The 23,180-nt window shown below is 39.7% G+C and overlaps 1 protein-coding gene across 4 annotated transcripts in view; it reads right to left on the bottom strand.

Moving 5' to 3' along the window:
* Positions 1-23,180, bottom strand: part of PRKG1 (protein kinase cGMP-dependent 1) — a 467,733-nt gene that overhangs the window by 18,351 nt on the left and 426,202 nt on the right. For 3 of the 4 annotated variants that reach the window (XM_035538227.1, XM_035538220.1, XM_050711884.1), the window contains 2 exons: positions 19,126-19,222; positions 4,371-4,510 (listed from right to left, as the gene is read on the bottom strand). In XM_035538227.1, coding sequence (XP_035394120.1) covers positions 4,371-4,510; positions 19,126-19,222 — 237 coding nt within the window. Of the gene's footprint in view, positions 1-1,965; positions 3,624-4,370; positions 4,511-19,125; positions 19,223-23,180 lie in introns of those variants that run through there. The other variant, XM_035538236.2, reaches the window with a different exon arrangement.

Below are 23,180 nucleotides of genomic sequence, written 5' to 3'. Positions count from 1 at the left end.
TGTGACCAGTTGGCAGCTGGATTTCACTCAATTAATGAAGTGTATCACAGCAAAAGAAGCAATTACAATTGCTCTGAGTACTAAATATAAAGTCTGACACTTCTAATGGCATAACCTGACACTTGGCTTTCCAGATTTGCTTGAAAAGTAAGTTTTCCTACCATTTTAATAATGTCTGTATCATCTTATTCTTCATGCTATGGATACAGCTGTAGATCTGCAGTATTCCCTTTTCCATTTCAAGGAAGTGCTGCCCAATTCGTGATTCATTTCAGAACTTAAAACCACTGATTTAGTCAAGTTTAAAGAGAACCTGCTGACATTTAGGTATCTAAATGCACCCTTCCTCTTTATCCCAGGGACTGAATGTGGAGGAAAATTTGGCTAAAGAGATAGATGGGCCAGGATTTATGAACCCATATTCCTTCTCAATGTGATACACTAAACAAATGCAACTATGAAACTACAGAAATAAACATAGGGAATTCAATGTCAGCTACTTCATTTGATTTTAATATTGAACCAATTTTTCCCCGCAAAGCTCTGAGGTGGGCAGCAGTATCTCAAAGACTTGCAGGAAGACAGGCGAAGAGGGGAGGGGAAGAAATTTGCTTGTCAGGGAAAGGAAACCCATCAGGCACCTTAAGACTAGGCCATTATGATAGACCAGGGGGTTAAAAAAAAATATTTAAAAAGGCAGGATTTGGTTCATTTTGCAGGCATTCTGTTAAATATTAAGGTAAAGGGCAAAACTTGGGTCTGGTATGCCTCTACATCATGATGCTAGACAGAATTTGTTTCCTGCGTGTGTTTGCATAGCACAGCACACAGCTTAGCAGCAGCTACCTGATACATTTTTAACATGTTTAACAGAAAAAATTCCAGCAACTGCAGCTGTGATGTGGGCAGGACATTGGGTACTTGCTGATTGTCCTGCTGAAGCTAGGAAAGGGTCTGTTACTGCTGTCTGAATCAATCCTACTTTTCCTTGCTTTCACATGCATTAGAGGTCATAAGATTAAAAAAAATAAAAAAATCACAGAATATGCTCAGTGCTTATCTACCTGTGAAGTATTCTGTAGCTAGAATGTACTGTATGTGGCCACAATGAAATTTAATGGAAAAAAACAAACTTGTGTTTTAGTTTCCCTTACTATAATATTTCCTATGTTGACATTTAAAACCTCAGTTATGCATCTCAGAAAAGTTGGATCAAACTAATTGGCCACTTCATATGTTTAAAATTTATGGATTTAAGAAAAAAATATCATATTTCTTGCCAGTTGGACAAAAGAAAATTTATACTACAATACCATCATTTCATCTACATTAAGGTTTACAGAAAACCTACATCTTCAAGAACCCCAAATATGAATAATCAAATATTTTTGATTGCCTGTTAATTTAAATGCAACTGAAATAAAGCACTACTTTCTCTACTTAAGGCAGCCCTGCTGAAAGTTTACTTTCCAGAACATCTTATAGGCAACAAATCTGGCCAATCAAATATTGTTTATCAACTTTAACAGAAGTGCAAAGTTTATACATGAGATGTACAGCATGAAGTATGAAACCACAGTATTTCAGTAGATCAAGCAGTTATAAATTTGAAATGTCACAATATTGGAATTCATTCCTTTCTTCGTTTTCTTACTCATCTAAATATTTGCAGATCCGCTGCAGACATCCGTGGCTCAACACTTGCTTGCTCCTTTATCAAATCCACACATAGCATTTTGTTCTGTAAAGTTGTTAGTTTATCTATGAGTAAATTTTATTGAGTGATATTTGGCTTCTTCCTTTTTTTTTTTTTTTTTTCTTGGCCTAATGCATTTTAAAAACCTAACTGAAACACTTTTCCAAGATTTTTCGCAAACAGTTTCATGAAAAGTTAGGAAAACAATTCTACTCTTCAGGAATTCTGTCTTTCCCATTCTGTTATCCCAGAGGTTGTCCTTGGTTCAAGATCATTTTAAACCTACCTTTAACCTAACATCTCAAAACACAATTAGTCTACCAAAATGGTAACATCTCTGCCTGCAGTACCCAGAAAAACTTTTCTCAGCTACAGGCCTGGCCCAAAAAAGGGTATAACAGGCTATGAATAAATTTAGGACAGAAAGTAGAAGACAACTCCAAATCCCCGTGGAGCTGCAAAAGGAGAAGTGAGAGGGAAAAGCGGGCATGGGGTTTGATAAGCCAGTGAAGATTTTCTATTTTCCAGCAGCTGCAATAAGAAAAGGTTGGGCTTTGTGGTTTAGAAAGTCCCTCCCCAGTGCAGGATGTCTAAGGGGTACTAAAAGTGTTTAGGGGAGGCTTGTTACTGTAAAGGACAGGAAATATTGCATGATATTGAAAGAAAAAAAGGGATTCAGTTTGGCCCTACATCTGAACTGCCTGCTTTGTCAATAGTGGAAAGGTCATTTTACATGCGTATGCAAGTAATAGTGTAACATAATTATATAATACCATATAAACATATATAGTGATGTTATAGCTAGAGACAGACACAGAAAAACAAGAATATATGACCAGACATAGCAGCAGCAAATAACTCAGCCTGACTGAAGTCCTCTACACTGGCGCGCTGTGAAGGCTGCACTGAATCAAAAATTGAGTTTTGATGGAAACTGCCAGGCCATAAAGCACTGGAAAAAGTTCTTCCTTCATCCTGTCTTCTTGTCACCTTTTCCATTTTGGGCTCACTTTGGAACAAGAAGAAGACCGGGATCATTTCAAAGTTCATCTTATCACTGTTTCTCAGCATTCAAAGCATTTACCTGCTTTGGCAAAGGGGTCGGACTCGATGATCTCTCAAGGTCCCTTTCAACCCCTACAATCCTGTGTGATTCTGCCCTAGACCTATGACCACTGCATCCTTTTTCCCCACTTGCCTATTGAAAGAACAAAAAACTTAGAAATAAGGAACTTCGGTGTATTTCTTTTATTAGCTATGAATATCAGTGGCTCCATAAGCAAATGTCTGTAGGCTCAGGCTTTTTATTTAGGAGTGGGTATTCTGGAAATGGTGTTAAGATGTCCCTCTGGTCGGCTGGCTCTGCGTTTCACCTTTCTTTACACCAACATACTAAGCCAGCTCAGGCTTCAGAAAATAGATCTATAGGCTGAAATATCCTGCAAGGTATATTTGGCTCTAGCCTAGGTAACGGGGGCATGTTTGTGAATCGAGTATTACAGTGTGAAGGAAATTGCAGCCGGGTACAATGTCAGTGTGCAGTTGTCACCAATGAATCACAGGTGAAGCCTGGGCTCCTGGGGAATCCCAGGGATCAGCCAGGCTTTTGGCCAACACTCGCAGCGGTTCTGCCTGTGAAGGAAATACCCCCTTAGCAGCTGATGGGTTGCCGTCCCTGCCACACACTTGTCCTTCCATTTTGTCACAGTGGTTTGGTTTCTCTCCTGGGTTAGCATGCCTCTCTCCAACACTTCTTGGGAGAGGGGTTGATCTCTTCCAGCAAAAGCCAAGGGCTTCAGCCCATCTCTTTGGGGGTGGGATGAAGCATCCTTGGCTTAGACATGAGGTCTGTCTTTTAGATAGCTCCAGACTGGGGAAATGCATTACCCTGTCAGAGGTCCTGACCGCCCAGCACTCTGATCCTGACCTAAAACATATAAAAGGACTGTTTCTCCTTCCTGCAGACAGATACTCTTAAACTTGAAGCATCAGAAAACTTCAATATTAGGGTCAGAACAAACAAAAATGACTAACACCTGGTTTTGTTCCCTGAAGAATTGCATCTGCTTAAGTTTCAGGAAGCATACAATTTCAGTGCGTTTGCTCAAGATGAGTCAAGGGACAATGAATCAAGTCTACTTAATATACCTTAAATATGCAATGGATACAACCGGTTATTCGCATAACAGCACATGATCTCCAAAGATGAAACCCTGCCTTCTAGCTTCCTTTTGTGAGATGGAAAATTCAGAAGAAAGAGGAAAATTCCTATTGAGCAGGGGCAACACTAAGTCATGGTGTGTATGTCTACGTGGAGCATCACACGCTGGCATCAGCAAATCTGCCCATGATCTGGGATGGCAATGTGTTTGCTCCAGGAGCCACAAAGCCATGTTAGCATGGCACAGGGACCAAGCAAATCAGTTAAGACATGGATTTAGTTTAGGCTTGGGAAGAAATCCCCGATTCCCTATGGGCAGAATAATTTCATATTTTCCTGGAAAACAAACAAACAAACTTATTCTATATGCTGTATTTGCAGTCACTTGCAGGGAAGCTATGGCTGAAGTGTTTTTTTAATGATGAATGGATAAAACCTATGTGGTTTTATTAAATGCTGAGACTGGCTGTCCTTTGCTCCATCACGGCAGTGTGTGGGACAGAGGGACAGTACCTCACGATGAAGTCCGAGTGAGCGCTCTGCATGATCTGCTTCTCTGAGCGGATGTGCTCCTGCTGTCTCGTGTCCACTATGTGACGTTTCTTCAGGATTTTCATCGCAAACGTTTTTGACTCTTCACTTTTCAACTGGACCTTGGGTAAAGTAGGCAAATGCAGTGGTTAGAAGCAAGGCGCATCCCCTCACTAAGCTGTGACAGCCTAACTGCATGGGCTCACCACCTATCCTTCAGAAAAGCTGAAAAACAAATTTCCTTCATGAAAAGCACAATGCACTTGAACAAGAGCTTGGTTGTAGAGCCTGAACATTCCCGCCACATGTTTTCTGCAGTCACACACAAGTCACCTCCTGCACAATCCAACATTTCACCAATGGAAACTCTTCTTTTGCCCCAAATTTATGTTCTCTCCTTACCTCTTCAGCCATCAGCTTCATTTGAATATGAAGCAGATTTTAACCCATTGCTACACCAGGTACTGCTGTTTGCTACAAGGGTATGCCGTTAAATTGAAAAGCCATTTCCAAAACTCATTGTTGAAGGGAAAACGTAACTGTCAGCATTACTTTCAAGTCAGAAAATGCTGCTAGCTAATGTACAACTTCCATAAAGCCTTCTATAACTAGTAACACATGTACCGCCTCTGGCAGGGAAATGCAGTCCTTGGATGTTTTTAAGGGATGAGTGGAGCTGGCTTTTTAACACCACTGCTTTGTCACGTCTTTACTTTTAACCTTAAGCCTCAGCAACCTATTTTTAGCCTGATTTCCCAAGATGAGTTTGAAGGGAGTTGTTTGCTTGCTTGCCAATGTTACCGTGGTGACTTCTGAACCCTGAACCATTCCCAGCTAGCTCTAAGCAACAGGTACAAATCCCAAAGAAAGCTACAACTGAACTATGCTTTCCATCTTGGTCATCCAAGATGACCCCATTAGTCACCACCAAATGAGAAAGCAGCCTAATCACTGGCCTACCAGGCCTCTTAGTTTGCTAAATTCCTTCATCAGCTGCTCACCATAATATTGCCAGTTAAGTGCTTGGGAAAAACATTACGCTTACAGTAAGAAGTGCCACTTGGTGACTTCTATTTTGGTTTTCTTGCAGGAATTTGGCCTCAGCCAGCAGACAACATCTTGTCTGTCATGAGCTTCATCAGGAATTCAGCTTGCCTTTTAAGTTAGGAGACCAGATTCATGCAATGGCATTTTATTTAATATAATGTCTATCTTTATATTTTTTTTAATAACAGAAATATGAGATGTGACACCTTCAAAACTTCTCCCAGGCTGTCCCTACAACCATAGCCTTGAACAGTTTCCTCTGTATTTGTGTGGTAATGGTTCAGGTTACAGGGAAAATACAAGGAGGGATGGCATCTACAGCAGCCAGTCTTTGTCAGAAATTAGACTGGTACCCAGATGTACACCAAGGCACCTACAGCTTAAGGAGATCAGATCCAAAAAGCTGATTCTCAGATGGTAAAGAGACACATCACACAGATTCCCAACACAACTAGAAGTGATTAAGAAATATACGCTAATAAAGGAGAATCCACCTTCTATGGCCTAATATTTTCATTATAAATTCTTCATTAATGCTGTTTCAGTGGTTTCATCTACAATGGCCCAAAATGCAGACATTATAGCTCACATCACCACCATAAATCTTGTCTCTGCCTGCTAGAGAACAGAAGCTGCAGAAGTTTGTGATGTGTAATTTGTATGACATGGTTTAGGACTAATGAATTTAATAAAGTCAGGAAAATCTGAAGATGGAATGAACTTCCTGATTGCTCTTATGTTTCTCGAAACACCTGTGGACATCTCAATTTTGCCACCATTTTGCTATTGCTTTCAGAGAAGTACCTTCCTGTTCCATGATCTGATTTTAGGTTTACAATCACTGCTTGGTGCAATATTGGTGTGCTCAAGTACATATATTAACATATATGCATGTATGTATACATGTATGCATGTATTTATCTGCCTGTTTTAAAACCACTTGGGGTTTCTGTCATCATATTGGTGGCTTTTCATTTTCCCTGCAGCCACAAGCATTTCCAATCCCACATGAAACTTCTTTTTCCAAAGGCACTATTCCGCATCTCACACTGAGACTCATAATTATTATCTTTGCATGAAGCCTGTGCTCACCATTTAATCTTCATGGAGACAGGGTACAAAGACCTAAACAATCCACATAAAACAAAGAAAAACATTTTTCCTCGTCTCTGAGGTTATTTATTGAGCTCCCTGGTTATTTATTGAACTGGAGCTGCACGATGCTGCTCTGCTACATGTTTTGACCACAGCTCAAAGCAGAATGAAATTCTGCATTTACTCCAGACTGAAAGTGATAAAAATGTGTTTGGTTTGGGGTTAGAGCTTTTTTTTTTTTTCTTTCTTTTCTTTCATTTTGAATAAATAAATGGCATATGGACTTTAATTCAACTGTTTGAACTAAATTATTTGACATTATCCAATGTAAATCAAACCAGGCTGTTTCAGGGGAATGGGGAGATTAGGGCAGTGACACGGGATGAAGCAATGATGAAGGTAAGGAAAAACCTGGGGTGACCAAAATTTACTAAATCTTGCAAAAAAAAACCCCAAAACACTAAGCTTTAGTATGATTAAGAAATATACTTCTGGAGAATTTATCCCTCCTCCTTTGGATGGCAATCCAGATTGCTGGACTTCTCATCAGCCTCACCCATCCAGTGAAGTGTAATCAGCTGCCATGCAAATTATTTCAAACAAAAGTCTGTGCAAAGCCATATCACATGTTACAGATCAGATTTGTTTTCTTTTAATGTGTATTTTTTATTGTTAGGTTGTTCAGAAACAAACAATAAATGAACAAGGGAGCCAAGAAAGTAGATCTGCTAGCAATCTTGAAGACTAGTCGGTCAGTTTGAACAAGAAACCTTTTCGATAAAATGATATTTAGCACTTCTAAACTTAGTCAAAACACAAATCCATATTTCTCTTTCTAACGTTAATCTTTACTAGATGTCAGTGTTAAAAATAAACATGACAACTTGGCGGAGTCTCAGATCACTGAATTCCAAAATTATAAAGTGAAATAAGCATAAATCCAAATTTGTCCACTTATGCTGTAACATTTTGATAACAGGTATTCTGACTACTTGTCACATTTTTGTGTTTTTCATCAGAAAAGTTATTTCTCTTTTTTTTTTTTTAATTATTGTTTTTTTCATGGATGCCTGGGCTTTGAGGAAGTAATCTGCTTTCCTATACTTACCTGTACACCTTCAAAAGAAGTACAGGAAAAGAAATTACTATAAGGAAGCAAAAGGCAGCATTTTTATTTGGCATTTGATAATGTTATCACTGCCACAAATGTTTAAATATGGAACAAACAAGCAGCTACAATTAGCTAATGTGAGACTTTGACCTTATGCCACAGGAGAATTTATATAAATTTTCCATTCCCTCTCCTAATGTGCTTCATAATGCAGAGGATTTGCAAGAAGTTGAGAGCATGGGGGGATTAATTTGTATTAAATGTACTGATGCACTGAAACATACTGCCGAAGTACAAAAATCTAAGGCTTAAATTTTGGATCACTTTCCTTCCTATGTTTTTCTCTGAGCTGGTTGTCCACCTGGACAACGAATCCCGCAAACTTCTCCTTCTCCAACATGCCTTAGTCCTCCCCTTGGTTTGGAGTTTCTGCTGTCACTGCCAAATGATGGACTGTGATGACTATTTTTTTATGATGTAAAGCTGGCCATCTCCAGATCATTTCTACTATTCCTATAAACAGTAATTTTTAACGTTAAGCTCATGGTAGTTTATAGAAAAAAGAACAAATCTAATTCCAATCTAATTACAAAAGTTGAAAAAAAATCCGAGAGTCACCTGCACTTTTTACTTTAAAATACAGGATTAATGTTGGGATGCTGAGAATGGGCTGCTAAGAACACCCTGTCCTCCAAATATAATGAAAAAAAAAAAAGCACATGAAGCCACAAAACCACAAAGATTTTGTCTCTCAGCTCAGAGGGAGGTGGATATGCTGGGCAGGAAGCTCAGCCTTCCAAACAAACCTACCACAAAAATCTCCTAAATGCTTTAGAGGAATGGAAAAGGCAGGCAGTTTGCAAAGGAGCCATCTTTGCTATACAGCCCAGGAGATCAGCTTTGACACAATTTGAAGCAACATCTTAAATTTCAAAGGCCCCAGGACTATTGATTTGGTGGAGACGTGCTGGAGCCTTGGGTTTCAATCATTTTTCTCCAAGATGATTGACACAGGGTAACCAGCAGCCTCCAACTCTCTCAGTTTTTTGCAAGTAAAAAGCATTTCTAGTCCCTTCCCTCCTTCTTTTCTAATTCCTCTCCTTGCTTTGTCCTTACATAGTCATTGCCCTTTCACCAGTGCAAAATTATCTCTTTCGGAGATGTAGAGCACTGAGAGTAAGAGCAAACAGCATGGCCAGTGTAAATGTCCATGTTCACCGAAAATAATAACGTTGCATATTTTACTGAAAGGCCCACTGGCAGGGAAAAAACTACAAATTAAATCTGTAACACTGAGTACAGTGTTATACTTCCCCTTCTCCCTGCTTTCACAGATATGCTTCAGCCTTCCATTATGCGGCCACCTCGTCATTGTGCTCCAGCACATGGTCCATGTTTGCAGTTCTGCCTCTCGCACGGGCTAAACTGAATTCAAAGCAGGCTGAACAGCAAACCTCCACCAATAGCAGACCACAGGTCCGTACCATCTTTGTTAGTGCAAAAATCCTCCAAAAAGTGAATCCTGATAAACCTATAGGTGCTACCGATCAGGCTCCATCCTGGTTGGGCTCCCTCCTGGTCAGTCTGTGTAAGCTCTTGCCCTCTGTTAGAAATGACACTCTGTGGGAGGGTCTAATCCTTTTCATTTGTGGAACAATAGTACATTTTCTTGTCAAAAGGTAAAAGAAAATCAGTCGGGAGCATGGTGAAATAAAGCCCAAATACCACCCTAAACGGTGATGTACAAAACCAGTGGTGAGAGAAGTAAAATGCTTTACATCAGGTCATTCTGCAGGACTGTTACCCAGGAAGTGAGCTGCATCCCAGTGACAAAAAATAACAGCAGAAACCTTGTTTATAACTAAGTGAGGCAACTGCAGAAGCAAAATTTAATGGTGGCAGCCACATGCCACCTGGGAAGCACTGTCCACACTGAGTCATCGCCTCATCTCCTCCTCTTTGTCTGTGCTTCAGTATGATGCCCCATACCCAGGTCAGCAGGTACTTTTTTGGCAGCCTGTGTCATGACGACAAAGCCACCCCTGAGTTAACCCAAACAGATAGGTCGCTATCTGCAAATACATTCAACAAAAGTCCTTTAAGAGGACATGAGGAAAAGTCAGGGAAACAGGCTTAATTTTGCTGTTAATAATTTACATTCACAGGACTACACTTAACTTCTCAGCATTCAGAAAATAATGCTGCTTCAGTAAAGAAACTTAAAAAAATCCATTATGAAGTGGGTAAAGATGTCTTGGTGGTGAGTTCAGTAGAAGAGGAAAGCTACAAGATTAGGACAAGATGCAAACACAGGGGAGAAGAGGACAGGAAAAGTAGTGGAGAAGGAGATGAAGAGGGAGAAGGAGAATGACAAGGACAAGAGAAGAAGTCCCTTCTCTCTTCCTCTTCTGAGTCCTTGTTTCCTCAGCCCTTAGCTGGCTTCTCCTGTGCTCCCCGTGCTTACAGAAAAATGTCGCAACCACTCCAAAAATGTTGTTTTGCTTTATGATGTACAAACTTCTGCAACTTCCAAAACACACAGTGTGTTCAAAGCCTGGTCTGTTAACACAGCTATCATTCACATACAAATAAACATGGCTTTTACCTTAGTGCTTTTTCAGTTTTTTTTTGGAAAATGGATATTTATAAGACAAAATTGTGCATTTGTTGTGCAATTGTGATTGTGCATTTTCTCTAAGAAGCTGACCCAGATAATATTTTCCTCTACGATACTCTGTGTAGACCCTTAAAGCCATGAAAGACATGAAAGAGCAACAGACCCATGGGCATGGAAGCAGGCCTGGACACATTTTGTATTTATAGTTTATCTTTCCTACATTTTGGCAGCTAAAATAGAGGTTACGATTTGAATGGCATTTGCCACTGAAAAATGCCCAGATTTCTTCTAACTGATGGAATGAGCATATTTGAACATGAATTCTTGCAGCTTCTGGACACTACGCTCACAAAAACTTTGCTCATAAGCTTCAGAGTTTTCTACTAATCTTCAGGGTAGCTGGCCTGGCTCCTAGCCAAATGAGAACACACAGTGAGCAGAGTTTGTGCAAGTAAAAAACATTTATCTTACTCTGGAGATGTGGCTTTTTCCTAAACACTCAGTGATAGTGATCCTTTAGGAGCTGGCCAGAACCTTTTCTTGAAGTCTTGTGTACACTGCTGACAGACAAGTTTCTTGTTGCTAATGTCTCCTGCTGAACACCCACTGTGGGCATGGCGATACCTCTATAACAACAGATGGTAGTTTAGACACCTTCCTAAAGGGCTTCTGCTAGCTGACTTACGTGTGCTTTATTTGGAAATAATGGAGAAATCAGGGCTATCATGAAACATGAATATCTTTGTATCACGTTAAATAACAACTAACTCAATGCAGTGCTTGGGAACTGAAGTGCAAATGCTTTTGCTTGCTGGGTATGCACAGGGTCCTTTATTTTCCACGGCTTCCCAACTAGACGCATTTGAAGCAACAAAAATAGCAGCAGCTGTTGCTGAGCGCAGCACTTGGGCTGCAGACAGGCTAACGAGAAGGCAAGCTGAGATCTCCTAATCCCAACAGCTGAACTGCTGCACGAACAAAGCAGCGGCGTTTCCCCCCAGCAAAAGAGTACAGCATGTTTTTAGTACTAAATATACTTCTGTTCTCCCAGGATGAAACAGACTTCCCCAGAATGATATTTGTTGCCTTACAACTTGCTTTTTTTGCCAGCATTTGTTTTTATTAGGCAAGGGGGGAGATATCTTGCTCATATTTATTCCTCAAAGTATTTCAGATGTCTCCATTAAGGTTTTAAAGATACTTTGCTCATCTCCTTAAGGCCAGATTCAGCTGCTCTCCTCACCTAAGGCTTAGAGAGAAATTGTAGCTTGCATCTCCAAATCATAATAAGCAAGCTACCCAGTGCTTCTTACTCTATCCTTTCCACCTCGTGCTCAACATCACATGAACAAGTTTTTGATCAAGGCTGTTGGGAGAAGAGGAATAATGCAGCTTATGGGGCCCACGTGTGAATAGGGTTGGCGATCAGGCTGGATGAGACTGGGTCGAGACTAAAAAAAAAGACCTTAAGAAGAAAAAAAATGTAGAATAAAAATTATGTTTCTGGGATACACTGTAGGCTGAAATTTTGAAGGCTGAATCCAAGAATAAAATAAATGGGCATTAGAGTGGAAACTGTCTGTGCTGTCCTCATTTTCTTTGAAAAAAGTCTAGATTCATCTGGTTGGGGAAGAACTAAATATCATGTCCTATCATACAGCACAATCAGAGTGCTATGGGACTCCGTGGGAAAACACACTGCAGAATTATACTCCATGAGTACACATAAATATGTACTAAAAATTCAAGTTCCTGAGAAAACCTCAGCTATTTAACAATTTAAGTTACTTAATCAAATTCTGACTTTTGCTAAAAATACATAATTCTACGTTTTGATCCCTGTACTGAAAATTGCTATTCAATGCTTGACAGCATGAACAACTAAGTTTTTTATAAGCAAGGACATTGGGAAATGCATTAAAATTCACGCCTTTCTCTAAACCTCAGAAGTAAGTATTTTTTTTTCAAAAATGTCTAGAAGGAAAAGGCTAAAAACCAGTGAGGAATGTAAACTGTTTCATGCATAAAATCATTCCAGTAAAAAGTAAATACCAGAAGAAGGGTTATATAGTTAAAATATGTTAAACCGAATGGAAAAACTCACTACTGTGGTTTCCTGAAAATATGAGATGGACATAAAGTCTCAAACCTCCAACCCCAGCCCCACTCCTGAGTTTGGCTTTGTCCATAATACGGCACCTATTTTTACATCTTACTCCTACCTCCAACGTGAGCCCAAGCCTCCAGCTTGACAACTCATATCCTGATCAGGACTCCAACAGTATTTGATGTGCTACAAACAGTGTCTCATCTTTCCAAACCATGACAACATCCTTTCCATTAGCAGACAAGTCCCAAGAATATATTTCAATCTACAAAGTAACACCTGCCAAAGATGTATTCAATTCCATCGAGAATTAAAAATCAAAGGAAAAATAAAGAAAAAAGCCCTATCTGACAGTATCACTCAAATGTTTCAAATTAAGCATCCTGCATATAGTCAAGAAGGGCAGAAGAAAAAAAAAAAAAAGGCCAAACCTTCATAAGTAGCATTTTGCTCAGCTCCACAGCTGTAGTTTCATTATTGTCTGGATGTGGGATTTACTAAGTTACCTGATCTTCCAATCCTTCACTAAAACCAATTTTCTTGCCTTGACTGTACCCAAAGTACACAATCTTTCAGAAAGATGGAGACCAAAGGATTCTTAACAATTAAAAATAAGAAACATTTCAAAGATTTTTAAGAGAAGACTGATCTTTGTAGTGAAAAGCTTCATAATAGCTGTAACAAAACGATAGCTATGCAACTGGAAATTTCCACTGATAAATGTCTGAGTTATGCATCTGTCACTCTATTGGAAGACAATTACAGGTTTTTTTGTCTTGCCATCTAATTAATTCACTAATGTTTTCATTTACAAAAAAAGGCTAGAGGCTATAATAAATTTGATTGCACTTCATCATCTGTGGCCAGATTTTTCTTAGAACATAAATAAAAATGAAAAATGCCATACTGCTCACTTTAAAAGGTCTTGCATAGCCCCAGTAAAATGTGGCAGAAACTAAGTTTTTATGTGTATGTCCTGATTAATCTCCATATTGTAAAGGAGTTTAGTTTTTAGTGGCCATCATCAAGCTGAAAGGAGGTTACAAGCAGGACTTCAAAGGGGTTTGTCTAGTATATAGCACCATTACATACTTTCATTAATGGTTTGGATAATGAAACAGGAAGAATATTATTAACTTTGCACATACTAAAATCGAGATAGAAAGGGCTATGAGTGCTTTTGAGAAGAGCAAGGGAATTAAATTTGGTTTTTACAAATTGAAATGATGGCTTGAAATAAAAGGGATGCAATTCAGTGACGGCAAAGGCACTTAGCTGCACTTGTCCTGCTCTACCTGACCATGGGAAGGTACAGGTTGGACTAACGTACCTAGTCCGGGGCACTGCTAAAAGAGAGGAGAACCAACTGGGAACTGAGAAAATATAATGACCACCGACGTAGAAAGCATGAATTACATGTCAAGCTCACAAGAAGAACATTTGTTTTTTCTAAAGGGGAGTATTTCAGGTTTATGTGATAATGGTCTTCAAATATATACAACTCTACTGCATGAGAAGGGAAGAAAGTGTCCCCAAGTCCACTTGAAACGAGAACAACAAATGACAGGCTGGGAGGTGTTAAATATCAGGAAAACTTTTCTTGCAGTGAGGAACAGGTAGGCACTGGAATAAGTTGCCTCGGGAGCCTTCTGCCCTGCAGACTTTCAATAACAAATCAGGGAAAAGTGGTCAGAAGTGGTTAAGTGTATTTGATTCAGCTGTGAAGTGTATTTGATTCTGCTGTGGGGCAGCAGTGATCGATCTCTTTAGGTCCCTTCCAGCTCAAGATATAATGAACATATGGCTGAAATATGTGCTCTAAGTGCCACTGACTTCCGCAAAACTGACAAACATTGAAACATATGATTAAATATTTTGTCAAGTCAGGGCTAAAAGTTGGGCCTGTCCTTAATCTGCCTGTTCATACTGTTGCTCTCAGGATCCCCAAACCATGTGTTACCAAAGCAGTGCAGAAGGCACAGCTCCCTCCAAGCTCGCCTACGTGCAGAGGTAGTGTATAAGTCTGTAGGTTTTTGCCAGCATATCTGCCCTGAGAAGTGAGAAATATGTAGCTGAAACTAAGCCTCAATGGTGTGGGGTGGATGGGGTGTGGGGGAAACATTATTTTTGCAATTTTATAATAACAGGAGAGATTTAAAATCTCCTTCTCCCTTCTTTGAGTGATTGTTCAAAGTGATAACTGCATGTCAGTATAACCAAGGCATGTGTTCAGGCCTGGACCTGATTTTTAGTCTACCTGTACTCAGCCATCATCTACATGAACTGATTCATAGCAATAATGACTCTAACCTTGTATGTTCAGATACTCTGATACATTTATTTCAGAGCTGTCTAAAATAATCTTGATTTAAATCCGGAACACGTGACCTGGGGCAGATGATTAGAAACATAGGACTTAAATTAAAAGGAAATTAAAGAACAAAGACAAGAGCAATAAGTTCAGGAGAGATGATTTATGAAGGCTGAGAACACCTGACCTACATGTCTGTCCTTTGCAAAGTAGTGCTTTGCAGGATACAAACCCAAGAAGATAGATTCATTCACTGTTGTAATGTGTTACTGAGGCACCCGGATGCCAACACAGAAGATGCTCAGCTGACACAGTCCTGACAAGCTGAGCAGCAAAAAATAGTGGATGCATCTGTTAATCTGTGCTATTAAACACAAGAAGTCCAGTCCTATTATTTCCCTTCTCCCATGCTAAGGGAGGTGTCCACAAGCTGGATGAGAGGCACAGGAAGAGATGTCCCGGGGCTGCTTGCACCGCCTTGGCAGCTCTCTGAAATGCAGAAGGGTTGCCCTAGGAATGTGGCACCAGCCGGCCCTGGGCAGATTATGGGCTCTCGAACCCACTGTTTGTTGTTTTTTTTAAACACCGAGTGTCACACAGCTCGTGCTGTACGCACACAAATGTCTCTGTTTGCTCTATCGTAGGTCACTTGTTTCGATGATCTTGCTACAGAAACTTCACTGTCAGTGTTTAGAAGCAGTGCTACGATGATTCTTTTCCATGGATAGCACATGGAAAAACTCCTTATTGCCTATTTTCATGGCAATTTAATATATTCACAGCTAACTGCAATGCAAACAGTGTGGAAAGACGGGAGACTCGGCAGACCGTGTTTTGACTGACATGCAAGGACGCGATGTGGTTTCTGCCTGACGAGAAATGCCGCTCCCGTTCAGTGGCAGAGCTGGTCCCCAGGGCAAGCAGCACGGGACAGCTCAGCTGCTCTGCCCCCTCAACAGCAGCCTGGATAAAAGCTGACTGCAGACAAAGTCCAGCTGGGGATAAAGGAGCAGAACAGTGGCCACAAGGACAAGACACATTGTAAGAGGCACCAGGTAGCCATTAAAAATCTGGGCCAACTACGTACAACAGCAACGCAAATCTGTTGGAAATTTCTCTTGACATACTGAAAATAAAACTACTTAGAAAAGGTCCCACATGTGCTAACCAGGACTTCTCACCACAGGGGATAAGCTTTCTATTACAGGAACAAAACCAAGACAAAAAGATATTTCCACATGTTATCTCCATACAATTGAAAAATTACTTAAATAGCAGGCTCTCTGGCCTGAAGGACATGTACTACCATATAAATTCATTGATGGGATGAACGCTGAAAACAGCCAGCATTCATGGACGTGCCTGGAACAGCGAACTATATTTACACAAGCCACACCAGAACATTAAAAAATGCATGCAAATGGGAACGTTATTTGCCTTTGGCCAGCAAGACCCAAACTCGGACCCAGACATTCCAGTTTCCAACCAGACACCACCAGTGGCCCTCTGGAAGGGTATACAGATGCCCTGGGGGGCTTGCCCACAGCAGCTGGGGTTAAGCTATAAAAATCCTCTTCATTGCAATGGACTTTATTTATTTGATCAATTTTACTCTTGGAAAGTGTAAAAATTGCAGTGTTTTTCAGGAACAAATTCCAGCACTGCTGTGCATTAGCAAGATGCAGTAATACATGGAAGGAATAAAAGAGTCAAGTCCTCCGACACATTTTGCATTAGTTCATTTCTGGCTGTAAATCATAAAACATGTTTTTTGTACAGAAGACAGAAACAAGAGGTAGCAATTCTCGGCTCAGCTTTGATGAAAATATTCTCTTGTTTTAATAACATAATGACCTCATTTTTCCAGTACTCAGCAATGAAATGGCAATTCGTAAAGGTACTTAGTTTTTTAAAGCTGAGAGAGTATTAACATAGTTTGCCTTGGTGATAAAGAAAAATAATGAAATCATGAGTGCTAAGCTAAACTTTTAAATATTTTTACCCTTCTGTGTGTAATTCAGTATTAGTTAAGAACTGCTACAGTCTCTTTAGCAGACATATATGACTATTTAGTGATGTAATACATCTTTATTTCCTACTTAACTAAAAATCTTAGGAATGTAAATCTGAAATATAAGGTTTTCTTGAGACACTTAGCTCTGCTGGCGAGTCTGAAGAGCTAAATGCAAATTGTTATCATGCTCACTTTAGGAGCAGTACCTGAAGAAGTCCTTTGGTATGTTATACCTTCACATTTTCCTGCAATTTTGCTCTCTTCCCCATCTCACTTCTCTTGATTACTGAAACACCTTTCCCAAAGGAAAATGCTTCTAGTCTTGTCCCCTTCTCCTTCATGTGGCAGGATCATTCACCCAGGCACAATGCAGGGAATAACTGTAATCACACCACACAAGCAACTTCAGTGTCATCAACAGGCAACAGGAAATTAATATGGGAAGTGGTTTAAGCTGATGAGAAAGCAGAAGGCTCTTTGTCTGATTCACCAGTGTACTTATAATTTACCCAGAAAATGACCTTAACTAGCATTCCCCTGCTTAGGAGAGCAAGGGCAATGGGAGTTAAACTCATCCTTGAAAAAAACCCTAAATGGTGATCGAAATGTTTCTCCCATCACTAGCCTTTTGTAGGCTTTGTAGGTGGAACCAGGGCTTCTCGAAGGCTTCTGAGTTTTGGAACTCTGCAAAGATTTAAATATTTCTACCTGATTCTGATTTGATATGTTAAAGTGACAGCATGTTCATTCCTGCTCTTCTTCACACCTGACCAGATGTCATGCTTCTATAATATTTAGTTTTTCTCAACATCTTATAGCTTCCAAATTAACTTTGAACGCAGCCAGAAGTAGAGGACTCATGACCATCACCCATAACACAGTACATTTTTTTTTCACATCTGTGCATTTTTAGGGTACCTGAAGCAACCCCCCATGAAGACAAACTCATCCACCTTCCCAGGAACAACGTGAGGTATTCGAAGCTTGAAAATATACCCCCCAAAAACCCTACAACCCCACCCACTCACCCAATCAACCAAAAAAAATCTTAGAAATGAAAATAAACCTAGCAAGCTCCTTCCAAGATTCAAAACAAGCCCCCAAATGGTAGGTCCCTCACTTCAGGTTAGCTCGGGCTGATACCCAGTGATGTTATCAACTTAGGAAGCAAATCTCCTGAACTTTATAATGGTGAAAGACCTTCATAAGTGAGGTTGAGCACCACCCAAATTAAACTCCTGCTCTAAAGTCTCCTCTGCAGAACATGACTGTAGAAGGAGCGGGGAAAGGACATCCTTCCCAGGCTGCACGTGAGCTCCGGTGACTATCTTCCAAAACAACTGTTGCTAATATTAAATAAATAAAAACAAAAACCTAGGAAGGGATCAAAGTTCTCATTGATGTCCTCTGTTTTTCACAGTTTTACATAAATCCAAATAGGAAAAGTTAGAAACAAATCATATGGAAGAATGACTTCCACTTTTAATACTGATTTTATCCATTACATCACAAATAATTACCAAACTACTTATTTTGCCAGTTTTCCAGTTCCCAGCAATAAATGGATAATGTAAAAAAGTCATTTGGGGCTCTCATATGGTTACAGAGTAAGGATTTCCTGTAAATTTTGTGGTGGCAGCAGTAAATGTTCACTTTTCTGCTCCTAACTTAGAGGAGTTCCTAACATACTGTACTGGTGTTCAGTATCAGAAACTCCTCCTTGGTCAGCATGTTGATGTAAACTAAGCTCCTTCTTCCTATTACAAGTTTTTGTATTTACATGATATTACAAATGGTCACAAAACAGCTGCCGATCCATGCTCCTCCTGCTCAGGTTTTGTTTTAATAAAGACTACATAGTTCTAAATCTAAGCAGAGCAAAAAGCAAGCCCTGTTTTTGCTTTTTCACTAAAATTCACAGAATCTTTAGTGAAATACTGTTTTTCTGTGAATTGTTATTATAATTGAATCTACAGTTTCCGTGATAATCAAGTAGATCTACCTCTAGATCTGAATTAGAAACTGCTTAGAGGAGACATCGCACCATTATTCCAGTTTTGGCTAAGTAAGATTTTAAGATTTTTTTGCTCTTTCAATCTTATCACTTACTCAACAGCTGTGCAACTATTCAGGTTCTTGCTAAAAGACAATCAATGTTATAAACAGTATTGCTTCAATGTATGAGAGAAACGACACGTGCTCCTCTCTCCTCAACCTAGTATATATTTTTCAATTACTGCAAAGTATTTATTCATTCGTTTTTATTTACCCAGAAATGTCATGCAGCTTTCTTCCACCATTAGAAAATATATAATCCTATCACATACTTCTCTTCTGGGAATTCTATTGTAATACTGAAGAAAAATAAAAAGACTTGTAACACAGTAGTGGTTCCCGGACATCACACAAAGTTCAAAGAAGAAAAGGTTACCTACCAGCTCAACTCGTCCAAACCCTCCAACTCCAAGGGTGTCAATGATGTTGAAATCAGACAGTTTCAGGTTAGCGAAGAAGGCAGCTTCGGCTTCATATCTGGATTTTTTTATGCGAAAAAATGGAAATTTCTTAGAGGTGCAAACATGAGTACTGCGCAATACTGTACCCGCATGGCATGAGTGTGGAACAGCGTTTACCTGCTTAATTTCCATCTTATCTCTTAGAGTTTGCTTTTATTCACACTCATTGTTTCACTGGTCCCAATTGTAGCATAACTCCAATTTGCAGTTTTCGAAGTGAGAAAAGCAAACATACCTACTGCATGCCTACAATGCAAATGTCTGGTACTGTAATTCAGCTCCAGCTACCCAACAAACGCTACATTTTGACATTTCTATTGATCTTCTGGTGAAGAGAGGGTGGTTTTTTTTGGTCTTTAAGTATTTTTGGAACATAAAGTCTCTCATACAAGTTTCTCTTATCCACAGGCTGGCAGTAGTTTCTATAAATGTTTATTGAAAGTGGCAAGATCATTAAGGTCCCTGGAGAGAAATCACAGCCAGGTTTTATGAAATCAGATCCGATAAGCTGAGGGCTGGTGTGCAAATGCCTGAAATGAATGAATTCAGTCACATATTAGCATTCCTATAAGGATATCTTCACTTCTTTTCCTTCTATAAACTCAACTTGGAGTAGAAATTCCAGCCCAGGAGGTCCCAAAATCCAGATGCTCCCTCTTTAGCCCATGTGCAACTGGCTTGTAACAGAAGTTCACAAAGCCCTTAACTAGGGATGCATGCAAATCCAACACATGCAAGCCTGCCAAAATAAGCTTCCCATGACTATCCTCATGAATATGATTCCTCTAAAATAGCTCCTTGTCAAGGTTTATGGTATTTTTAGAAAGGCTCGGAAGGGAAATGGATGAACAGGATCCACCCACTCAATAAAGTTTGACATTCAGCTGCTGGAGAAGGCCCTGTGCATGAGCAACCTTTGGCTGTTGGTGACACAGACTTGTATGGGAAAAGAGCGTTGACGAATCATGAAGGGAGGCATGGAGGGTGGAAAGGGGGAACTGGCTTGGAAGCACAGTTTTTGGTATTTAACTTCAGCCATATTATCTTGCAATTAATAGATAGACCATAATCCGCTATTTCACCCCAGTGCTTCATTTGAGCATGATAACGCTAGAGTAGAGATAAAATATCATAGTGTTAGCTACAATCATATATACATATCTGCCTATCTTTCTAATGTATCTTATCTGTCATGCCTGTTTCTAATCTAATTCAGTAATGGGATGACATTGATTTACTGACTTACTCCCCTCAAAACAACTTCTTTATTCTATTTAAAACTGAAATGACATTGGAGGAGAAAGAAAAAAAATTGTGGTGAAAGAGAAAAACCGAGAGGTGTCACAAAAGGTGAAAGGTCACATCATAAACCCCTAAATACAATGCAATAAAGTGCAATCTTATATTGGGGATACTGTCAACAAATCAGATAAGCTCTGCTTTATTATTTATACTGTCACCAGATCCTCTCAGTGACCTTGCTCCTGTGACCACAGCAGCCTGACTGCATCCGATTTTGGAAACTAATCAGCACCGAGCCTGCTTTGAACTTGGGATAACCTTGTGTGACACAGCTGCTTATTGATCACTTTATACTAATCATGAAGTGCATATTAAACCTGGAGCTGAAAGGAGCTCTGGTAAGAGAAAGCCATATTTATATGTTCCCTTCTAAATCACCAAAGACACATCATTTTAGGGGTGACAGTGCGATGAGACGGGTCTAATTTTCATGATAAATGTATAGACAGCATATGAGTTATCTTCTGTTTTCCTGACCAGTTAAATACCTCTAATGATTTATAATTGCTAGAAAGATGAAATCCAAGCATGAGAAAATTTCCTTTCAGCAGTGAAACAACTGAGGCAAAACTGCTACTCAAAAAGCCCTGCATTAAATTTGCCCAAGGCTTGGGAGACTCCCTTGGTGGAAGGAGGCAGGAAAGAAGATGCCAGCCAGAGGGATCACTTGCTCTCAGATAGGCAGGGAAATAGCTACCCTGCCTCCGCTGGGCAAGCAGCGAGATTTCTCAGTGCTGAGCAAGGAGGGGACGGGAGATGCCAAACAACAGTGTCTCAGAAGGACTAGGGTCTCCAAAAACATACAGCAAAGTCGGAGGAAAATTGTCCTGAATAATGGTGCAGTCCTACCAAAATGATGCACAGTTCACGTCATGTGACATGGGAGGACAAAACTAAGTCGAAGACGCCCCTGTGCTGGCAAGGCAAGCAGGATGTTTGTCCCAGCCCCTGGAAGATCCACCAATTCTCCTGAAAATGCCTTGGTTTGATGGGAACAAGGATCTTCTGCTCCAGACACAACTTCCTCATCATTTTGTGTGCTGAGTTGCAGAAGCTGAAAGCTCTGCTAATGGCCTTTCAAGTAAAAAAATGTGATAATTTATTATTTTGTTTAAAAAATGTACTTATAGTGTTACTGTTATTGTTTTTTGAAATTCCTCAGTTAATTCTTTCTGACAGATAAGACTGCTTATATGCAGTCAGTACATATAAGAACAATGAAGCCTATGAAACAAACTAGATGCAGCTTTCTAGGCATCCTAGAAACAAAAGAAATTAAAAAAATATATAGTGAAACAAAAACGTGTAAAATCAAGCATGCAAGCCCTTCACATGCTTACTAACAACAGGCACATCTGAATTCTGTTTTATTCCCAGCTACAAAGGTCTAAGTCCACCTTCAAATCAAATTCCTACAAACTAAGAAACAGCCCTGCAAAGTTAAGAATAAATCTCATCAGTCATTTAAATAAAAATACCCAAGTGCAGATATTTCCAAGGCATCTCATAAATCAGAAATCAGGGTGTAATCCTCACCCTAAAATTAAGAATATGAATTCAGCTTTCGTCTTTTAACTTTGTTAATTTGAGCATGTCTAAACTCTCTAAACAAAAACTACTAGGGTTCTGCAGTTTGTGCCCTAAAAAGTTCTAGGGATAAGCACGTGGGATGTCTTAATTTTATCACCTCCAAAACAAAGGGGAGCCTTTTGATACACTGGGAACATAGTGCAAAGAAATACAGAAGTAATTTAAAAATCATGGTGTGTCAATTGGAATATGTTCAGCTCTGGACCAGGTTTAGGAAATCTGAGATACTGTGGAGGATTCTTGGGATATTCCTTGGGAATATAACAGAGACGGCATGAATGGTAGAGACGGTTTGACAACACTTGTGCAAGCTGATGTGGAAATAACTCAGTACTCTGTGTGAAAAATATCTGTGTGTCAGGTCAGGGCATATTTATTCTGGGTACCACTTTGCAGATGCCACAGTCTCTTCCCATCTGATACTCAGGAGACTAATGAGAAAGGCAGTTATATTCTAAATACGCAGCCATATAGTCGTGCTCTGAAATTTGACAGATTAAAAATATGACTTTTTGACCTCTGCAAGAGTTGGTGATTGAAAATATTTGTATTTTAAGTTCATAATTTAATAGACAAGAGGTGTATTAGGAAGATGTCTCGGGCAAGCTCTGAGGTGTGACAACTGATCAGCATCACATCTGCATTCAGTGATGTTCTGGAGCTACGCAGATGCCAGGCTCAACCTTTCTATACTGAGATTTCTGGGATTTTCTGACCCTAATTGGAATAGACGTTATTCGGAAAGAGCCCTTCATGGGATATTTTGGTACTGGTTCTTTTTAAACCAGATATCAAAGGCCTGAATGCCTGGAAAATCACAGCTGGAAACACACAAAAATAACAAATAGATAAAATTTGTCAAAACATAACAAATCCAAGCAACAAGGAACAACAAAAAGTTTGTGTTTCATAGTGTCCTTGCTAAGTGCCTATTCTGCTTCTTTAATAAAGAGCTTTTAAAACGAAGGCTGCGATTTTCAGAGGAGCTTGGGGGAGGCAACACAGCAACTCCCAGTGCACTAATGGGGCTTTTTTGTTTAATATAAATCGGGTTTTGTAACCTGCCCTATAAAACCAGCTCA

This window comes from Cygnus atratus, chromosome 7 (genome assembly GCF_013377495.2).
Source record: "Cygnus atratus isolate AKBS03 ecotype Queensland, Australia chromosome 7, CAtr_DNAZoo_HiC_assembly, whole genome shotgun sequence".
Classification (NCBI taxonomy): Eukaryota; Metazoa; Chordata; class Aves; order Anseriformes; family Anatidae; genus Cygnus; species Cygnus atratus.
Note: the sequence above shows the minus strand (reverse complement) of the source record. Positions and strands in the feature narration are given on the sequence as shown.